Source organism: Eretmochelys imbricata, chromosome 4, assembly GCF_965152235.1.
Source record: "Eretmochelys imbricata isolate rEreImb1 chromosome 4, rEreImb1.hap1, whole genome shotgun sequence".
Lineage (NCBI taxonomy): Eukaryota > Metazoa > Chordata > Testudines > Cheloniidae > Eretmochelys > Eretmochelys imbricata.
The window spans coordinates 36,371,923-36,393,106 of NC_135575.1; the positions used below are offsets into that span (position 1 = coordinate 36,371,923).

At 42.3% G+C, this 21,184-nt stretch overlaps 1 protein-coding gene across 1 annotated transcript in view; it reads right to left on the reverse strand.

Moving 5' to 3' along the window:
• CFI (complement factor I) overlaps positions 1 to 20,700 on the reverse strand; it is a 29,790-nt gene extending 9,090 nt beyond the window's left edge. Inside the window, exons 1-12 of the mRNA XM_077814403.1 lie at positions 20,638 to 20,700; positions 18,872 to 19,160; positions 18,045 to 18,198; positions 12,296 to 12,471; positions 11,087 to 11,194; positions 8,952 to 9,068; positions 7,554 to 7,583; positions 7,129 to 7,152; positions 6,912 to 6,941; positions 5,504 to 5,539; positions 2,220 to 2,258; positions 86 to 189 (exon numbers count right to left, since the gene is read on the reverse strand). Coding sequence (XP_077670529.1) covers positions 86 to 189; positions 2,220 to 2,258; positions 5,504 to 5,539; positions 6,912 to 6,941; positions 7,129 to 7,152; positions 7,554 to 7,583; positions 8,952 to 9,068; positions 11,087 to 11,194; positions 12,296 to 12,471; positions 18,045 to 18,198; positions 18,872 to 19,160; positions 20,638 to 20,700 — 1,170 coding nt within the window. The remainder of the gene's footprint in view (positions 1 to 85; positions 190 to 2,219; positions 2,259 to 5,503; positions 5,540 to 6,911; positions 6,942 to 7,128; positions 7,153 to 7,553; positions 7,584 to 8,951; positions 9,069 to 11,086; positions 11,195 to 12,295; positions 12,472 to 18,044; positions 18,199 to 18,871; positions 19,161 to 20,637) is intronic.
• Positions 20,701 to 21,184: the final 484 nt, after the last annotated feature.

Here is a 21,184-nt window from a genome sequence, read left to right on the forward strand (position 1 = left end):
TCCATTGGTACATCAAGGTGGTGAAAAGCTAAAGACAACAATGCCCATATACAACTTTTATCAGACTAGGTCACTTTTGTTGTACCTTTCTAGCAGTGTTTCCTCCTATGATTCGCTTCCGTCGAGTTACTGGGTGGCTTGTAACACCACACTTTAACTGAGGCAACAAGGTCTTTAATGTTTTCCTTTCTTTAACAAGGAAAGAGCATGTCATTTAAGGAACACATTAATTTTCATCAAAATGAGATTTTTTTTTAAATAATTTTATTTCTATGGCCATTCAGGGCAAGATTCAGGGACATTCAGGGACTTAGGCACCTGCCACCAAGTGGAATTCACAGCCTGCAGTTAGGTGCCTAGTATACAATGCACAGGGAGAATTAGGCACCCAAGAATGGAATCCACAAAAGCCAGCAAGCTGAGTGGGGGAGGTGGGGTTCCGGCTGCCTACACCAGCTATTAGGACAGTGGTGCCCAAACTTTTCCTGTCGCACCCCTGATTACCAGTAATGGAATCTGTCTGCATGCTCCCCCCACCATTACTGCACAGTTGGCTCAGCAGAGGAGCTTGGGCTAAAGGTGGAGCTGGGGGCTGAACTGGGGCTAGAGAGGGAATGAGGACAGAACTGGCCTGGGGGTGGAGTGGAGCTGCGGCCCAGAGAGGTGCTGCGGCCTGGCCCAAAGCTGGGCGGCTCTCCCTCCCCGCCCCCATGGGGACTGACCCAGGCCCTGCCATGAGCCCCCCTAAACATTCGTCCTTGCCCCCCTACAGGGGCGTTCCCCACAGTTTGTGGACCACTGCATTAGGAAGTTCCAGGAGAGGGGTGTGGCCGGAGCTCCACCCGTCAAAGGGAGCTAGGGATCCAAATCCAGATCACAAGGAGGCACCAATCTGTGCTTGGGAATCACAGGTGTGAACACTCTCCTGAAGTTAGACACCAAAGCTGGTTCTTGCAGGAGGAGGTATTGGTGGCTGTGATCTGGTGCACAAGTTGCAATGCTGCTCAAATTTGGACCAGCTTCCCTTCCATCATGATGGAGGGGAGGCCAGGCCAAACTTGAGTGGTGGTGTGATGCAACCCTGTGTGCCAGGTCACAACGCCACTCACTCAAGAGTGATTTTTTTTTCTTTTCAATTTGTGTGCAAATCTGCACTGGCAAAAAAACCAACCAAACAAAAAAATAAAACAACCCACAACAACAACTCCCCCCGACACCCGCACTAATTTGGGCCCTAGGAATGTTAGGTGGCAGCTGAATGGGGGTTTTGTGAATCCCAATGAACGTTGGACCTAGGTGCCTAACTGCTAGTGAATCTGGCCCACAATTACCTCAGCAATTGTAGGAATTCAACACAGTAGAAACTGGAGACTGATTTAAATTCTTGTTGAAAATATGACATCTGTGAGATACTCTGCATGCTGGGTTCAGGACAAGAGTAACAAAGAATCCAGGGCCACAATTTCTTATTGCTCTTTTTTGTTTTTAAAATCTTGTATAGCTTAGATCAGTGGTTTTCAAACTTTTTTTCTGGCAACCCAGTTGAAGAAAATTGTTGATGCCTATGACCCAACGGAGCTGGGGCAGAGGGGTTTGGGATTTGGGAGGGGCTCAGGGCTGGGGAAGAGGGTTGGGGTCCAGGGGTGAGGGCTGCAGGGTGGGGCAGGGAATGAGGGGTTTGGGGTGCAGAATGGGGCTCCAGGGTGGGGGGGGCTCTGGGTAGGGGATTGGGGCGCAGGCTTACCTTGGGCGGCTCCTGGTCAGTGGCACAGGGGGGGTGCTAAGACAGGCTTCCTGCCTGTCCTGGCACCGTGGACCGTGCTGCACCCTGGAAGCGGCCAGCAGCAAGTCCGGCTCCTAGGCAGAGGCGCACAAGCGGCTCCACGTGGCTCTTGCCTGCAGGCACTGTCCCGTCCCCCCAGCTCCCATTGGCCGGGAACTGGGGCGCAGCGCCGTGTCAGCTCAGGTAGGGACTAGCCTGCCTTAGCCGGGCAGCACCACTATCAGGGCTTTTAACGGCCCGGTTGGCAGTGCTGACCAGAACTGCCGAGACCCAGTGCCTTACATTCCGCGATCCAGTACTGGGTCGCGACCCACAGTTTGAAAACCACTGGCTTAGATAAACAATGTAAATGCTCAGTTGAAAAATGCCTGATTGCTTTGGAAAGTTCACCCTGTGACATGGTATCCACCTAGGCTGGAGTTTTAATGAAACTTACCTTCATCCATATTAGAATTTGGGACGAAGTCATGTTGTTCTATAGTAAAATAATGAAATATTACTACCCAAATATTTACAAACATTTCAAGTTACTCTAGCACTTAAACATATGTTTTTGTGTCAAAACAATGGTAGCATGTTATTTTCCTTAAAAAACAACAACACATATTTCATCCCAGGTCCTAGTGGATGTTGCTGTATATCACAAAATCACTACGTAACATGACGCTCTTTGGCCGTCTCTCCGTAAGTGATCCCCAAATAACAAGTGATCCAATTAATAAATATATACCCCATTATTCAAGATTAGAGGGGTATTTTGCTAAACTATTACATGCTGTCACTTTCCTCCCTTTCTTTCTTGTTTCACTTGAGTAATATCATCTGGTTCTCCTCCACTATGAGACCCCCAAAAGTCTTCGTTCTCTGACACCCATCTCAGGAAGTTTTGTGGAGCTCAAAGGAAGGCATGCAGCAGGGTTATTTTATATTTCGATGGTGCGGTCGTGTGTGAAATGCTTCCTTTAGCTTGCTTAATGGAGGTAATTTGACACATATGAAGTTCCTTTACTGGACATGATCCTCCAAGTTTTATTCAAACAAAACATCTAGTGAAATCATTATTGATTTTGCCTAAATAAGGGCTGAAATGAAAGTACTTTCATTGTTGGTCCTATACCATAATAGCAGAAATGCTGCAGGTCAAAATTAAATGGCTAGTTGATATGGAGATCTTTGCACAGTCTATAGTTAAATATATAAAAATAAAAAGACTTCAAAATATTTCAAAATAAATAAAATTTTGCATTTTAACCTTTGCATATGAACACTCTGTGAATAAAATACAAAAAATCAATATACACCAAATTCTCTCTCTCTCTCACAGACACACATATGCAAATACTCCCCACACTTGTACAGCATTGAGTAGGGAAATATTTATTATACTGCAGTGATTGAAATGACTATAAATATACATACAATAATAGAACATAAAAATATTTGCCTGGAATGTCTGACTTTGTTTTTTGCTCATGTAAGGCTAAAACACAAAAACATCAGTACAGTTTGAACACACTGGTTTGCCGTACATTGTTCTGGTGAGAGAGTTTCCAACTCTACCATTTGCTGATTTTGCAGAAAGCAGTCATTAACTAGATGTTTGGACAGCATTGGAAAAGTCTACTTGCCTTGGCCAAATAATTTATTTATTTGATGGATGAATAAAATACTGTTAATTTCTTTATCATCCTCATAGATAGGTGAATATGTTTTATGCCTCCGCTACTACATTTTGTTGGTGATTTTCCAAGGTTGTATTAGATATGACTGCTGGGAAAAATGCCCGGATTATATGAATCAAGAGTCTTTTTGTTTTTATTCAGAAGAAATATAGTCTTTTCAGAATATGCTATGCATAACCTGAATGTGAAGCTTCGGCCTGATTAGACTATTTCACTACAACAAAACCCACAGCCAAGCAAAAACAGGTAAAGATGAGTCAGTGGACAAGACACTGTAGAGCAGTTTATCAATCCAAAATGCAATTAAAGATAGGAATGTTTGGACAAATTCTACACAAATAAAATACATAAATGTAGGATTAATAGCTAGAAGGATGTGCTCCTCATTTTCTACTCCTTCAAGTTCAAGCTTCTTATCATCCAAGCACTTAGGTTCTGTCCTTTCCGCTTATTCTCTCTTATCTCTTATTTGTCGTTTCCCAATTGCACCATCTGCTCTGACTGCTAATCTGTCCTGTTCTCCTAAAACCTTATTTGTGCTGACCCTTACATTTGAAACACCCTCCCTCAACAAATCGGTAAAGACATAATCATCTCCTTTAAATCATTCCTAAAGGCCTACTTCTATTGCAGTTTACTAGAAATCAGCTGGCTAATAATGGCCAGATCACAGGCAAACCGCCCTTCCCCAAACCCCAATGCTTTAAACAATTTGGCACCATCAAGCTGTGCATACAGCTACTCTGTGTAACCACATAAACCTCTCCCCATTACCCTCATCCTATATCCCTCTTCCTTGTTGTCTGTCACACTCACTTGTCTTAACAATGTGTCTATAAACCAGTGGTCTCCAACCTTTTTATGCCCAAGATCACTTTTTGAATTTAAGGGCAACCCAGGATGTGCCCTGTCCCGCTCACTCCATTCCCCTGCCCCCGCCCCCACCATCACTCACTTTCATCGGGCTGGGGTAGGGGATTGAGTTTCGGGAGGGGGTGCAGGCTCTGGGCTGGGGGGTCAGGGCTGGAGCTTGGAGTGTAGAAGGGGGTTTGGGGTGCAGGAGAGGGTATGGGGTGCTGGCTCTGGGAGGGAGCTCAGGGCTGGGGCTTGGGGTGTAGAAGGGGGCGTGGGGTGCAGGAGGGGGTTTGGAGTGCTGGCTCTGGGAGGGAGCTCAAGGCTGGGGCTTGGGGTGCAAGAGGGGGTTTGGAGTTGCTGGCTCTGGGAGGGGGCTCAGGGCTGGGGTGCAACCTCCCGCCAGGCAGCACTTACCTCTGGCGGCTCCGGTTGGCGGTGTAGTGCGGCTGCCACTAAAGCAAGCTCCCTGCCTACCCCGGCTCAATGCTGCTCCTGGAAGGGGCCAACACCCCCCTGCGGGGAACAGGGGGCAAGTGGCTCCACACACTGCCCCTCTCTGCAAGCACCACTCCTGCAGCTCCCATTGGCCACAGCTCTCCATTCCTAGCCAATGGGAGCTGCACGGGGCAGTGCTTGCAGGCAGGAGCAGTGAGAGGCAGGAGAGCCCGCCCCCAGGGCCATGCTGGCTACTTCTGGGAGCGGTGTGGAGCCAGGGCAGGCAGGGAGTCTGCCTTAGCAGCAGCCCTGCTCCACTGCCGGAGACTGCAATCGACTGGGAGATCCTCTAGGATTGATCGGGAGATCACGATCTACCAGTTGGTGACCACTGCTGTAAACTCTTCAGATGTGTTTTCTTATGTGTTTGTACAGTACCTAGGACAATGGGATACCCATTCTTCTGTGGGAACCACAATAGTACCAGTAATAACTATGGCTCAGATTCTCAAAGACATCCAGGCACCAAATTCCCATTGGTTTCCATGAAGACAGGTGCCCAAATACCTTTGTGGATCTAGCTTTCTGATATAAACTGAATTTGACTCCCTTTCACCACCTGTTAAACAAAACTAGCATAACTGGTCTGAAATTTCTCATGGATGATCCTCCATCAGAAGAGAATTTAGGGAAAGTTCATCCCATGACATGGCAACCAGGTAGGAAGTGGAGCTTTAATCAATCTTACCTCCATCCATACTGGAAGTTGAGATGTCTTTTTGTTCTGTAATAAAATAATGTAATATTAGTTTAATGTTTATAAACATTTTAAATTACACTATCACTTAAACATGTTTGTGTTAAAAAGGTAGGTTTTTAAAAAATGAAAATATATTGTTCCACACATTATTAGAAATACTCTTTCATCCCAGTTCTTTGTAAATATTTCTCTAAATTTAAAATCTCTACATAATATGACACTCTTTGGCTTTCTCTGCTTAAAAGTAGCATGCAAATAACAAATGGTCTAATTCATATGTACGTGCTAAATAGACAATTAATCAAGATTAGAGGGGTATTCTGCATCTAAACAATTGCATACTGATATTTTCCTCCCTTTCTTTTTGGTTTCCTTCAAGTAATATCCTCCTCCACTCTGACTCCCTCAAAATTTATCATTCCGTGACACCCATCTCAGGAAGCTTTGTGGCACTCAAAGGAGCAGTATGTGGCAAGGTTATTTTAAATTGTGTACATTGACGAGTTCATCTACCGAGGCTGCAATCAGAGTTCAAACAGTCAAAGCAAAATGGATGTTCTTCGATGAATAAGGCTTGCTGCCTCCTGTGTGACGTCCATGTCTTGCTAATGGATGCAAAAATGTCTTTGCGCTAAGACAAAGTTCCGGATCTATCAAACTTGTGTACTACCTATGTTGCTATACAGATGAAAAGCCCAGACTCTCATGCAGGCAGATTTGGAGTGGCTAGAGGCAATCTATATGTGCTGTCAGTGCTAAATCCTGAGAATAAAGTGGTTTGTCTTTGTGTGAAATGCCATAATCTCATAGAGATCTGGCCTTCCTTCAATTGCTCATTATATTTGAAAAGCTGCGTTGCATACACTTTGGCAATGTCTCCAGGATGAACCCCAGCATACCATGCTCTCAAAACTCTCCATTGACACACAAAAGGGGGCGTGCTCCGACCTTACCTCATGCTGTCTGTGGGACCATCCCAGAGATTATTGGATTTGCGGGATTGAGCCAGATCTGGGAACTTCATTATACGATGCCTGGTGTGATGCCATCAATTGTGGTCACTCTGGCTGGCATAACAGTCCTCAGTAGACTATGTGTGTTTGATGATGATTTGAGTTCTGTGCTAAATGCCTCCTTTAGCCTGGTTTTGGGGGTATTTGGATCATAATAAAGTAAATAAAATGTTCCTATTGGACCTTAACCTTCAGGCTTTATCCAAATAAAAACACCCATTGAAATAAATAGGAATTTTGATAATTCGGACCTCCATTTGCAGGTCTTGTACCACAGTAGCAGTAGTGTTGCAGGTCACGATTAAATGCTAATTGATGTGGAGAACTTTGCACAGTGGCGGTCTATAATTAGCATACAAAAAAAAAGACTTCAAAATGTTTACCTTGAATGTTAGCATTTGAATGTGAACGACCTGGGAATAAAACACAAAAACATCAATATATATTAAATTCTTGCTCTCCGTCTGACAAACACACGCAAATGCTTCACACTTGTACTGCATAGCACTGAGAAATATTTATTATAGTAGAGTGACTGAAATGCCTGTAAATACACATACACACACAAATCTATAAATAACAGAACACCAAAATATTTACCTGAAACTTTTGGCTTTTGATCACCTAGGAATAAAACACAAAAACAACAGCATAGTTTGAACACACTTCTTTGCTGTACATTGTTCGTGCAACAAAGAGTTTTCAACTCCTGCACTTTGCTGAATTTGCAGAAAGCAGGCAATAATTGTTTGGACAACCTTGGAAAAGCTTACCCTTTTTTAATTATAACCTTTGCACCTGAATGCACTGAGAATAAAACACAAAAACATCAATATATATATAAAATTCTTGCTCTCCGTCTGACATACACACGCAAATGCTCTCACACTTGTACTGCATTGCTCTGAAAAATATTTATTATATTAGAGTGACCGAAATGTCTGTAAATACAAACACACACACACACACACATGCACGCACACACACAAATAAATCTATAAATAACAGAACACCAAAATATTTACCTGGAACTTCTGGCTTTGGCTTTTGATCACCTAGAAATAAAGCACAAAAACAACAGCATAGTTTGAACACACTTCTTTGCTGTACATTGTTCCTGAAACAAAATATGTCTTAAATTTACTTTGTAAACTCTTCAGGCATGTCTTCCTATATGTTTGTACAGTGCATAGAACAATGGGATGTCCAATTTGGAAACCACTACAGTACAAATAATAACTATGGCCCAGATCCTGAAAGTATTCAAGCACTTAACTCCTATTGATTTCCACGGAGATAGGTGCCCAAATACCTTTGAGGACTGATCATCTGTCCTCTTTTCCTCAACCATCTTTGTTCTTTCTTCCATGCTGCTCCTCTAACATCCTCCCTAAACGAATCTGTAAGGATACAACCTTAAATCCTTCCTAAAGCCCCACTTCTACTGCACAGTTTACTAGAAATCAGCCAGTTTATGATGGTTGGATCACAGGCAAAACACTCTTCTCAGTACCCCAATGTTTTAAAATAATTCAGAACCATCAAGTTGTGCATATAGCTACCCTGTGTAAACACATAAACTTCTCCCTGTTACCTTCATCTTATCTCCCCCATCCTTGTTGTCTGTCAAACTCACTTGTCTTAAATTTAGATTGTAAACTCTTCAGGACATCTCTTCCTTTATGTTTGCACAGTGCATAGAGCAACATACTGCCCAATTCCCTTTAGACACCACCATAGTACAAATAATAACACAGTGATTAGCTTTCTGATATAAACTATATTTTGCCTTTCTTCCTTCACCTCCTAGAAAATCAAACAAAATTTGTCTAAAGTTTTTCATGGATAGCCCTCCATCAGAAGAAAATTTGGGGAAATATTTGGAGGTAATCAGATAAGGGAGATGACCGTGTAAGAACTAGAGGAAGAGAGAGTATATCAAGCTTAAAAGAAAAAAAAAATTTTGAAGAGTGGGCTGGTAGCATAGACAGGTTGCATTAATATTTGGTTGGATTCCTCATGGAGCTATTGGGGTGAAATACTTCCAGTACTATCCCCTCCCCGGCCATGGATCTTTGGTACAACCAGTGGCTCTTTGCAGAATCTAGAGAAAATGGGGAGAATAGTACAATACTCCAGATGCAAATGACATTCCCTTCCAATGAAGGTCCCCAAGGCAAGTTCTGTTTCCCCAGCCCCTTAGTTGTCTTGCTTTTCCTCTTCCTCTAGAAGGAAGAGGAGAAACAGGCTGTAACGCAACAGAAACCATTAACATAACATTATTACAAATGTCTGCAAAACTTTTTGGAGAATGGTGCATTCTCTTTGTTTTGCAATCAGTTGCATATTTTAAAATGTAGGAATTCTTTATTCTCTAGTTTAAACTGACTGGAACAGAGAAGATAAATCTATGAAAGTTTAACCTCCACAGAGAGCTTGAGATTCATCCTCTCCTGCAAGGCAGTCTGCTTCCCTGTTACAGAGGTACTTATTTGGAATACACACGTCGGAGTTACAATGGAAACTCTTGCCTTTGCATTCTGTAACAAAAAGAGAACTCAGTTTGTATGGGATGGAGTCAAATTATTCACAAACCTCACCACTGTAGGAGACCTAATTTAACTTCACTACAATGCAGCCACAATTATGACAAAAGTAAACTGTTCATAAATATGTAACGGAACCAGACCCTGGATACATAAAGCAAAACTGATGCTACCAATGCTGTAGACTCCCCATTTTCCAACTTTAAAGCAGAGTTTCAACTTTTCAGGCTTTCATCAGTGTAGTGCTGTAGTTCTCAAATGTTTTGAGCATGACCCGTTACCAGTTTTTTCCAGAACTTCTGCCCACACACAAACCGAGCCAAACACCAACCCACCTTTCAGTCTTGTTAGTGTTCTGGATGATTTCAATGGGAATTTAGGGTGCTCTACATTTCCCAAGACTAGGGCCAACATTTTCAAAAGTAGGAGCCTAAAAGTTAGCATTCTAAACCCATATTTAGGCACCTATATGATTTAGGAGCACAAGTTCTATTGACTGCAATGCTTTTGAAAATCCTACTGGGAAGTGCCTAAATATAGGATTAGGAACTGAACTTTAGGCTTGTACTGTGAAAATGTTGACCATGGCCCTTAATTACAGTCAGGCACTCCTCTATTGGGTGATACATTCCTATAAATTCAGGTAACTGACTTTCTGCTCTATTAGCACAAAAATGTGATACATTTTGAAGGGCAAAGCCAATGGTTTGCCAGGTTTTCTTGACTTACTTTATATTCTCCCATGTAAATCTATATTCAGGGATTTTTTATTTAATGGAAAAGTTGATGGCTCCTTAATGCCAGTATAAGGCCTGGGGAAGAGTGCATTTGATATCAGTAGGCTTTGGATCAGGGCCAGACTGATGAAAAACAGCACTAGTCACATGAACAAGCACTTCTTGGAGTAAATCCTTTCATGCACAAGCTTTGGGGTCAGGAGGTCTGTTCCTCAGATTCCCATAGTTTAGCATCATCTTTGAAATTTAGAAACTTGATTTCAGTATTGTGAATATAATTTAAATACCATGTGAAAAGGTGAGATTTTGTTTGACACTCCGAAAAATCTAATTTTTATCTACACTTTCCTCACAAATGTTATGTACATTGCAAGAATGTCAGGACAGGGACCTTACCTTCACACGTCTTACTATTAGTAAGCACACTTTGGGTGCAATGATAAAAGTAAAAAGTAATAACTAAGACTGGCAAATACTTTTAAAAATCCATGTATATATGTTATATTTTTATTAAAAAATTACCTTTTGACTGTGTTTGAACCTCTTTTTTGTTCACTTTCCGGGAATATTCATGCAAATGAATTTACTGGCAGGAACAATCACCAAAACAACAAAATCAACATTATTTGGGGAAAGATAATATTGAACTTGTAATCATGAGTTCTGGCATCTGAAATCCAATTTCTAAAAGTATGTTCATTCAGTCAGATCACATGGCCTGTCTTTGTTTCCAGTCAAAACAGATGGAATTTTAAATATTTGACCATAGTGACTGCTCAGGAACAAGCTCCAGGCAAAGATATTATTCTGTGAGTAATTTTTTATAAGTAATAACTTTAAAAAAATATTAATTGGCTTTACGGACAATTTGCTCACAGAAAAAAGATGTAAACTTGTTGAATTATTTATTATTTGTCCATCTCTAATAATCCATTTTCAGTCCAACTAGCCACACTTTTTCCTTGGTCTGTGACTCTTTATATTAAATAGTAAACCTTTATATTAAAGTTTGCCTGCTTCCTAAAAATCTTTATTCTTTTTGTCCTAATACTGACAGATCATCCACATGATTCAAGAAGTTAACTGGTGCCTAACATTTCTTGCGTAACTATAAGGAAGCTGTAGTATTGTCACCTTAGAAAGTTGAAAGACCTTTTCCTCAACGGAATTGAAATGGACTGATAATGCCTTAGAACTTTAAGGATTGTTTGAAAGTTTTCTATTGTATTACTGTCCATAACTATGAGACAGTTTAGAAGGGAGAATTACTATTACCTTTACAACACAATTCATCACTTAGGTCTCCGCAGTCATTGATTCCATTACAGGTTTCAGTCAAAGGAATGCATTTCCCATTGACACAAGGGAATTCGTTTGAGCATTCTGCAAAGCAGGAAGAAAAATAAAGTTCTTATTTAACTTTCTACATCATCAGAAACATACAAGGAAAAATTTTGTTTATTTTATTTTTGCAACACTTGGGTCACAGCCTTCTTAGGGCCTGATCCAAAGCCCAGGAATCTTTTCATTTATTTCAATGGACTTTGCATCAGACCCTCAACATGGCCTTTTCTTTTCCCCATCCAACTTCCAGCAACTTGGCAAAGGGGATCTGCATTTCTCTTTGTTAAGGACTAAGATGGAGATGCCATTTCAGACCCACTGCTAGGTGGTGCAGTGAGTAATATGGTGTACACTCTTCTTCTGGAAGGATATTCATCATATTTTAGGTGCCTCTACACTCTTGCTTTTGCCATTGGGTCAAAGACAGAGAACCTCTATCTGTATCTCTCTTTTGACCAGCTGCATCTCCCACTGATGATACTAGAGCAGCCAAAGAAAGCCCAATTATTGTCAATTTCATCACATAGAATACAAAACTATGAAATGTTTTAAGCAAACACCTGGTTTAGTTTACACCAGTGCAGGAATTAAATTGGGACCAATGCTGCAAGGTGCTGAGCACTTGGCAGAAGCACTAGCAATTCACACAATCAGGCTCTTGGCTGGTACCAAGCTACTGGATTCTTCAATGTTCTGAATTGCATGACACAGTCATCCTGTACAGAGCGATGGCTAAAAGGATGCCACTGGCCACCCCTCCAGCTGATCAGGGAAAGACAGAACTTACTAGAGATGGCACAAGTTTCCCCAAGAGAAGGATTTTAAGAAACATTTCTTCAGCTTCAGGGCCTTCGTTAGGCTTGGAGGGGGAAGGGAGTTGCAGGCACAACATTTTGCTATGTTTTCTTTTGTGAAATTTTACTCAGAATATTTTGTGAAAGAAGATGAATTATTTTCCTTGTTGAACTAACTAAAGGCTGAAAATTATTTTAAAGACTATAAAATGTGACTACAGTTAGAAGGGGCGGTGCCTGTGGTACCATACTTGATAGGCTATAATGCAACTTCCTAATTGGATGCAGTGATTAAACTGAAGAACCCTAAGTAGAGTGTTTAAAAAAAGACACATATTTTACCAACCTTTATCTTCTTTATGGCACACGACACTAGCAAAATCCTCATTACTATTTCGGCTCTCGATTAAAGTACATTCTGCCAGGCTAGTCTCTAGCCCTCTGCAAGTAGCATGAAGACATTGAGATGAAGTTAAGGCAGATTCTGGGACTTGGAAGGTCTTTTTGTGATATTCAGCTCCTCTATGAAGATGCAAATAAAAAAATCAAAATATATTATCCTTGCACAGAGAATTATCCATATCAGTTACTGTGTAGCAGTGACTTGATTTTCCTCCTGTACCATGAAGGTAAAGGTGTTTACGACATAGCTGGGAAAAATTAACACACATCAACTCCTGACAACACAAAAAGGTACTAGGTCACACTGCATGAGTTTTTTGGAAACAAAATGAGGCCTTCATCCTGCAAATTTTTCCTCACAGTGTGCCTGTGTGCAGCTCCATCAAAGTCAGTAGGGCCAGATCCTGAAGAATATTTACGTGTCTAGTGGAAGTTAGGCACCTAAATATCTGGGTCTCTGCAAAGCCACAGGGGTCTGCTCATGTGGAACAACGTGTAGGATCAGACCTTTATTTGTGGGTGGGTTCTAATGATGCAGAATTTTAGGACCATCCTGCATGATGCTAAGCACCCTCAATTACCATTAAAGTCATTACAGGTTTATGGTGCTGAGGACATTGCTGGATCACGCCCTTAATAAGAATAAGTTGTAAACCTTAGTAACTGCCAGAGTTCCTCCAAATTGTCTAATCTTCCTGACCATCAGAACTGCAACAACAAATATGTCTTTAAAAACATCCTGCAACTTTGTTCTTGTTCCAAATTAGACTACCCTAGTCATCTGATTTGTATCCTTATTTTTACTTTATTAGTGCCCTATCATCATGCAAGAAATCTGCATCAAGTAAATAAGGAACCAGAGAGTCTTGCCATGGCTATGTCAGGCATGTAAGCCCCATCTAGGACTGAACGCTCTGTCTCTGCACAAGGCTCAGCCCGTGCTGTCTGAAGAGTTAAAGACCAGGGCTGGGAATTAAACCCCAGTCTCATAGGGACGGTGTGGGGCACTCCAGCAAGATGTCCAGCCCTCACACATGTTTAGATTGTCACTTGGCCCTACGTGACCATGTAAGGGAGTACAGGAGAATAAGGCTGGCCCCTTACGTGTCTCTGCCTGGATAACCCAGATCATGAGTCTGGGCACAGAGTGGAAAACAAGCTCTGTAGAGCTGCTCCTTTGCCCTGTGACAAAGTGGGCTGCGTGGTGGTGGAGGAGAGGGCAGAGAGTGGGTGGAGGCTTGGCTCCAGCCCCCAAAATTTTGACCAGTGGAGCACAGCTGGTCATATAGGGGAGTGTTCAGCTGTTGTGACCTGCACTGGATGTGGCATATTTGTCTTTCTTCCACAGGACAGAAGCGACTTTGTCTGTACAAAGTGCAAGCTGGTCTCCATATTGGAAGTGAAGGTTCAAGATCTGGAGCAACAGGTATCAACCCTGTGTTGCATAAGAGAAACTGTAGATTTCCTGGACAGATGTCAGGATATGCTTCTACAGACACAACATTCTGAAGATTCAGAGCAGGCTGCACTGTGGGGACAGGAGGACGGTGAAGAAATTTGGCAGCATGTGACCTCCAGAAGAAGAAAGGGGAGCGTCCATGTACCAGCAATGCAGATACAGGTAAGTAACCATTTTCATGTTCTCTCCACAGGTATTAATGCGGAGAGTGGACTAGATGATACATCTGAGGGAAAGGAACAGAAGGAGACTCCGCTGATTGGAAGGCATGAGATGCACTGTCCTAGGGTTGGGGGTTCCACGACCACCGCTCCCAAGAGAAGGAGGTGGGTGGTGGTGGTCGGGAACTCTCTCCTCAGGGGGACTGAGTCATCTATCTGCTGCTCCGACCGGGAAAACCGAAAAGTCTGCTGCTTGCCAGGAGCTAGGATTCACGATGTGATGGAGAGACTGCCGAGACTCATCAAGCCCTCGGATCACTACCGCTTCCTGCTTCTCCACGTGGGCACCAATGATACTGCTAAGAATGACCCTGAGCAGATCACTGCAAACCACGTGGCTCTGGGAAAAAGGATAAAGGAGTTTGAGGTGCAAGTGGTGTTCTCGTCCATCCTCCCCATGGAAGGAAAAGGCCTGGGTAGAGACCATCGAATTGTGGAAGTCAACGAATGGCTACGCAGGTGGTGTCAGAGAGAAGGCTTTGGATTCTTTGACCATGGGATGGTGTTCCAAGAAGGAGGAGTGCTAGGCAGAGATGGGCTCCACCTAACGAAGAGAGGGAAGAGCATCTTTGCAAGCAGGCTGGCTAACCTAGCGAGGAGGGCTTTAAACTAGGTTCCCCGGGGTAAGGAGACCAAAGCCCTGAGGTAAGTGGGGAAGTGGGATACGAGCAGGAGCACGCGAGAGGGGAGGGCTCCTGCCTCATACTGAGAAAGAGGGACAATCAGCGAGTTATCTCAAGTGCCTATACACAAATGTAAGAAGCCTGGGAAACAAGCAGGGAGAACTGGAAGTCCTGGCACAGTCAAGGAATTATGATGTGATTGGAATAACAGAGACTTGGTGGGATAACTCACATGACTGGAGTACTGTCATGGATGGATATAAACTGTTCAGGAAGGACAGGCAGGGCAGAAAAGGTGGGGGAGTTGCATTGTATGTAAGGGAGTACTATGACTGCTCAGAGCTCAAGTGTGAAATTGCAGAAAAACCTGAGAGTCTCTGGATTAAGTTTAGAAGTGTGAGCAACAAGGGTGATGTCATGGTGGGAGTCTGCTATAGACCACCGTATCAGGGGGATGAGGTGGATGAGGCTTTCTTCTGGCAAGTTACGGAAGTTACTAGCTCGCAGGCCCTGGTTCTCATGGGAGACTTCAGTCACCCTGATTTCTGCTGGGAGAGCAATACAGCGGTGCACAGACAATCCAGGAAGTTTTTGGAAAGTGTAGGGGACAATTTCCTGGTGCAAGTGCTGGAGGAACCAACTAGGGGCAGAGCTCTTCTTGACCTGCTGCTCACAAACCGGGAAGAATTAGTAGGGGAAGCAAAAGTGGATGGGAACCTGGGAGGCAGTGACCATGAGATGGTTGAGTTCAGGATCCTGACACAGGGAAGAAAGGAGAGCAGCAGAATACGGACACTGGACTTCAGAAAAGAGACTTTGACAACCTCAGGGAAGTGATGGGCAGGATCCCCTGGGAGAATAACATGAGGGGGAAAGGAGCCCAGGAGAGCTGGCTGTATTTTAAAGAATCCTTATTGAGGTTACAGGGACAAACCATCCCAATGTGTAGAATGAACAGTAAATATGGCAGGCGACGAGCTTGGCTTAACAGTGAAATCCTTGCTGATCTTAAACACAAAAAAGAAGCTTACAAGAAGTGGAAGATTGGACAAATGACCAGGGAAGAGGATAAAAATATTGCTCGGGCATGCAGGAGTGAAATGAGGAAGGCCAAATCACACCTGCAGTTGCAGCTAGCAAGAGATGTTAAGAGTAACAAGAAGGGCTTCTTCAGGTATGTTAGCAACAAGAAGAAAGTCAAGGAAAGTGTGGGCCCCTTACTGAATGAGGGAGGCAACCTAGTGACAGAGGATGTGGAAAAAGCTAATGTACTCAATGCTTTTTTTGCCTCTGTCTTCACGAACAAGGTCAGCTCTCAGACTACTGCACTGGGCAGCACAGCATGGGGAGGAGGTGACCAGCCCTCTGTGGAGAAAGAAGTGGTTCGGGACTATTTAGAAAAGCTGGACGAGCACAAGTTCATGGGGCCGGATGCGCTGCATCCAAGAGTGCTAAAGGAGTTGGCGGATGTGATTGCAGAGCCATTGGCCATTATCTTTGAAAACTCATGACGATCGGGGGAAGTCCCGGACGACTGGAAAAAGGTTAATGTAGTGCCCATCTTTAAAAAAGGGAAGAAGGAGGATCCTGGGAACTACAGGCCAGTCAGCCTCACCTCAGTCCCTGGAAAAATCATGGAGCAGGTCCTCAAGGAATCAATTCTGAAGCACTTAGAGGAGAGGAAAGTGATCAGGAACAGTCAGCATGGATTCACCAAGGGCAAGTCATGCCTGAATAATCTAATTGCCTTCTATGACGAGATAACTGGCTCTGCAGATGAGGGGAAAGCAGTGGACGTGTTGTTCCTTGACTTTAGAAAAGCTTGTGACACGGTCTCCCACAATATTCTTGCCAGCAAGTTAAAGAAGTATGGGCTGGATGAATGGACTATAAGGTGGATAGAAAGTTGGATAGATTGTCAGGCTCAATGGGTAGTGATCAATGGCTCCATGTCTAGTTGGCAGCCGGTATCAAGTGGAGTGCCCCAAGGGTCAGTCCTGGGGCCAGTTTTGTTCAATATCTTCATAAATGATCTGGAGGATGGTGTGGATTGCATCCTCAGCAAGTTTGCAGATGACACTAAACTGGGAGGAGAGGTAGATACGCTGGAGGGTAGGGATAGGATACAGAGGGACCTAGACAAATTAGAGGATTGGGCCAAAAGAAATCTGATGAGGTTCAACAAGGACAAGTGCAGAGTCCTGCACTTAGCACGGAAGAATCCCATGCACCGCTACAGACTAGGGACTGAGTGGCTAGGCAGCAGTTTTGCAGAAAAGGACCTGGGGTTACAGTGGACGAGAAGCTGGATATGAGTCAACAGAGTGCCATTGTTGCTAAGAAAGCCAATGGCATTTTGGGATGTATAAGTAGGGGGCACTGCCAGCAAATCGAGGGACGTGATCGTTCCCCTCTATTCTACATTGGTGAGGCCTCATCTGGAGTACTGTGTCCAGTTTTGGGCCCCACACTACAAGAAGGATCTGGAAAAATTGGAAAATGTCCAGCGGAGGGCAACAAAAATGATGAGGGGACTGGAACACATGACTTATGAGGAGAGGCTGAGTGAACTGGGATTGTTTAGTCTGCGGAAGAGAAGAATGAGGGGGGATTTGATAGCTGCTTTCAACTACCTGAAAGGGGGTTCCAAAGAGGATGGCTCTAGACTGTTCTCAGTGGTAGCAGATGACAGAACAAGGAATAATGGTCTCAAGTTGCAGTGGGGGAGGTTTAGGTTGGATATTAGGGAAAACTTTTTCACTAGGAGGGTGGTGAAACACTGGAATGCGTTACCTAGGGAGGTGGTGGAATCTCCTTCCTTAGAAGTTTTTAAGGTCAGGCTTGACAAAGCCTAGGCTGGGATGATTTAGTTGGGGATTGGTCCTGCTTTGCGCAGGGGGTTGGACTAGATGACCTCCTGAGGTCCCTTCCAACCCTGATATTCTATGATTCTATGATAGCTGGCAGATGTGGGAGAAGTAAGCTGTGTCCTGTAAAGGGCTACAGTAAATTATTTCCTCTCTGAGTTACAATTATTTCCCAGAGCTCTTTCTGGGGTGGCAGATCTGCAAATTGTCCCTAACATAGGGCTGAGAGAAAATTCCCAATCTCGCCTGCAGTTAATGGTATTTTAAATAAAAATGCTTATGATTTGAATATAAAGTGTGTAACAATTATTGATAATATATTAGATTATCAGGATAGAAATCTCTTGGCTTTTACTCTCAAATGACGAATTACATAGTCTTTATGAGAAGATTACAGTAGATACACTCTCCATGGCTGCCCAATCACATAATTGTCCACAGGTGGGCCACAAGTAAGCAGGAGTGCATTTTCATAAACATTGTGATTATCTAAATGAACACCCCCACACACAAAAAAACTTACATTTTAAAACCAAGATGTCTGCAGACAACATTTGCTTCATTCATACTCCACTCACTGTTACATATAAATAACTTCTCAGTATGATTCCCATGCTTTACTTGAATAAGACCCTCTGATTGTGAATCTGCATAGTCCAAAGAAACTTCAAATTTTTCTAAAAAAAAATTGCAAGAGTGTATCAGATGTAGACAACCACAGCAACAAATACGTCATTATTTTAGAACTTGTAGATAAGTAACATTCATATGGACGGGAAATGCATCAGTGGATAGGGCACTAGATTGGGAATCAAGGGCCTGGGTACTATTTCTTACTCTTCTGCTGAGTGACTTTGTGATCTTGGGCCAGTCACTTCATCTCAATATATCGCAGTTTCTCCTTTCAGTAAAATGGGGATAAAGTTTCCCACCTTTGTAAAGTGCTTTGAGATCTATGGAGAAAACTTTCCATAAAAATGCTGGCTCTTATTATTATCTATGAAATACCAAAATTATGGGACTTCTGATAACACAGCCCTGACACTTTGGGCCAATGGCCAGATCCTGCTCCCACTAAATTAATAATAAAGCTCCAATTGTCTACAGTGGAAGCAGGACTGGGCTGCCAGGAACAGAAGTGCATGTAGGTAGGTAGGTCTGTCAATTATTTGATTTTTTTATGAGTATCAATAAATACTGCCTCATTTCAATTACTTTTCTTTTGCCGCTTCACATTTTACAATTAAACATTTACAAATAAATGACCAGGCTCTCTGAGAATAAAGAGTTGAGCATTCACCATCCACCTAACAGTGACTGATACAGTTTTGGAAAAGGATATTTCAATACCTGAAGGCCTACACTGTGCTTTACTCAGAAACTTCTCTTGCGGGTGCTGGCATTCATAGGTCTTTAGCTGACAATAATTTTTGAATGTCCTTCCATTGGTAGAACAAACCGAAGTGGTATTCTTTGGGCATTGGTAGGGAAGCTTGCAAATACAACTTCCTCCAACACATCTCTGCCATGGGTGACAGAAAACTTTCTTACAAGAGTTATGTGTGTACTGATTATTTAAGCATTCTTTTATCAGGAACGTCTCTTGCTGAACTTGCTCTTCACCTTCAGAGGCTCTGTGCTGCAAGACAGGAAATAAAAAATCAAATAAGATTAAGTAGCAAATCAGCCGATATATAGGGCCCAGTCCAATGCCAACTGAAAACATTGGGAAGTCCCTTCATTGATTCCAATTGGGCGTTAGATCAGTCCCATCACTAGCTTATTCCTTGTATTTTTACTGTCTTTTGTGTGCAACAATGAAGTGTTTCACTTCAGGTTTTTGCAGTAGTATCCTTGGTCACTCCACCTTTCTTATTTCTTATTTTTCTAGGGTTTGATTATCCCTCTTCTCTTTCTTTTTGGATGTTTCATGCAGGATGAGCTCTGCGCTCTCTGATTTTCTTCAAACAGTCCTTGACTTTTCAGCACAACAGATTATAGAATTTTTAAACAAACTCAAATACTGGTGTTGTAGGCAGTGGGATTTACAGTAAATTGTAATTAAAAAGTCTGCAGCTGGATGCTTGGAAACAGATGTTTTTACTGGCCTAATCTTGTTTAATTTTAAAAGTAACTTGCAAATATTTTTAAAGAGCCACAGGTAACCAAACAATAAAGAAAGAAACATGAATCTACACTTAACTTGTTGATTTGGTTTAGGTCAACTGAAGTGACAATTATTTATAACATCCCCTTGGAAACTTGAAAATGCAAACCCCCTGATGTCATCGCAAACAAAGTGCTTTTATTGGCTTATTATTTAAGAAAAAAGAACGTTGAAGCATAAAAGTTGCATGCATGGAATTTGCATATAGAAAAAAAGATAAACCAAAGGGACTATCAACCTTGAATGTGTCCATTAAATCAATACAACTCAAGTCTAAAGCAGCTCATGAAAGCTTATGCTCAAATAAATTTGTTAGTCTCTAAGGTGCCACAAGTACTCCTTTTCTTTTTAGTACTAAGCGTGAAATCCTGGCCCCATTGAAGCTGATGAGTGTTCTGTTGTTGACTTCAGAGGGGTCAGGATTTCATCCAAAAACTTTACCCTGTTTTGTAATCGTATTACATACTTCCTGCTATTCTGAGGCCAGTAATTAATTCAGTTAAACTAATTATGCCTCTAAATGTACAGCCCAAACGAAGAGCCAGATCCTGCAGTCCTTATTCTGGCATAACTCCCATTACTCCACTGTAAATTTTGCCTGAGTATAAATGGACTGCAGGATTTGATTCTCTAGGGTCCCAATTCTGCAACTGAATCAGGGTAGGCAGACCTCTGGGCCCCTTCAGAACTCCTTGCAGGACGGGGCCTGGGACTATAATTGCAGTAATTTTTCTCTAAACCCCCTTTTTCAGAAGCCTTCTGACATACATTCCCAATTACAGTAATTACATTAAATAAAAATGTATGTCACATTTCAAGTATTCAAGTTTGGATTAAAATAATTGCATCAGTACCATTACAGGAAAACATTTGAAAATAAGATATTTTCACCAGTTATTATTGAAGAAAACCTTGCAGAGGAATCACCTTATTTAAAATAAATTCTTACCTGAAATCCACAAATACAAAAGAAGGAGCATGAAAAAACCAAGAGAACTAGTAATACTTTCATGATGAAGACTTTTTCTCTGTCTAGCTAGAAGAACTTCTCTGTGTCTGATTCTTTTTAGGCTTAGGTATTTGTCTGTGATTAATTTTTAACCATTAGTAAAATATTTAAAAAGGTTGTTTAGAAATAAAGTGCAAGAACCTCCAGATTTACAGATAATTTTGAACTCTTCAGTAAGGATCCTGCCTCAATCTAACGTTTTTTACCGTAACTGTAATACAAGATAACAAAAGTAAAGTCTTTAAAGTAAATGATTAAAAAGAGGATCCCATTAGGAGTTTACTTTTCCATGCCCTAACTCACAATCATTGGTTCCACTGCTGACTTTTGCTAAAGAATACCATTGAAATGCTCAGGCTGCTTCCATTGCTTCTACACTAGTTGTTAGCTGTTTACGTATGTTCCTCCTTTGAGTTTTCCTGGAGCAAAACAGACAAAAAGCAGGAACACCAGGATGTACTGAGTACTGTAATTTAATATTTCAAGA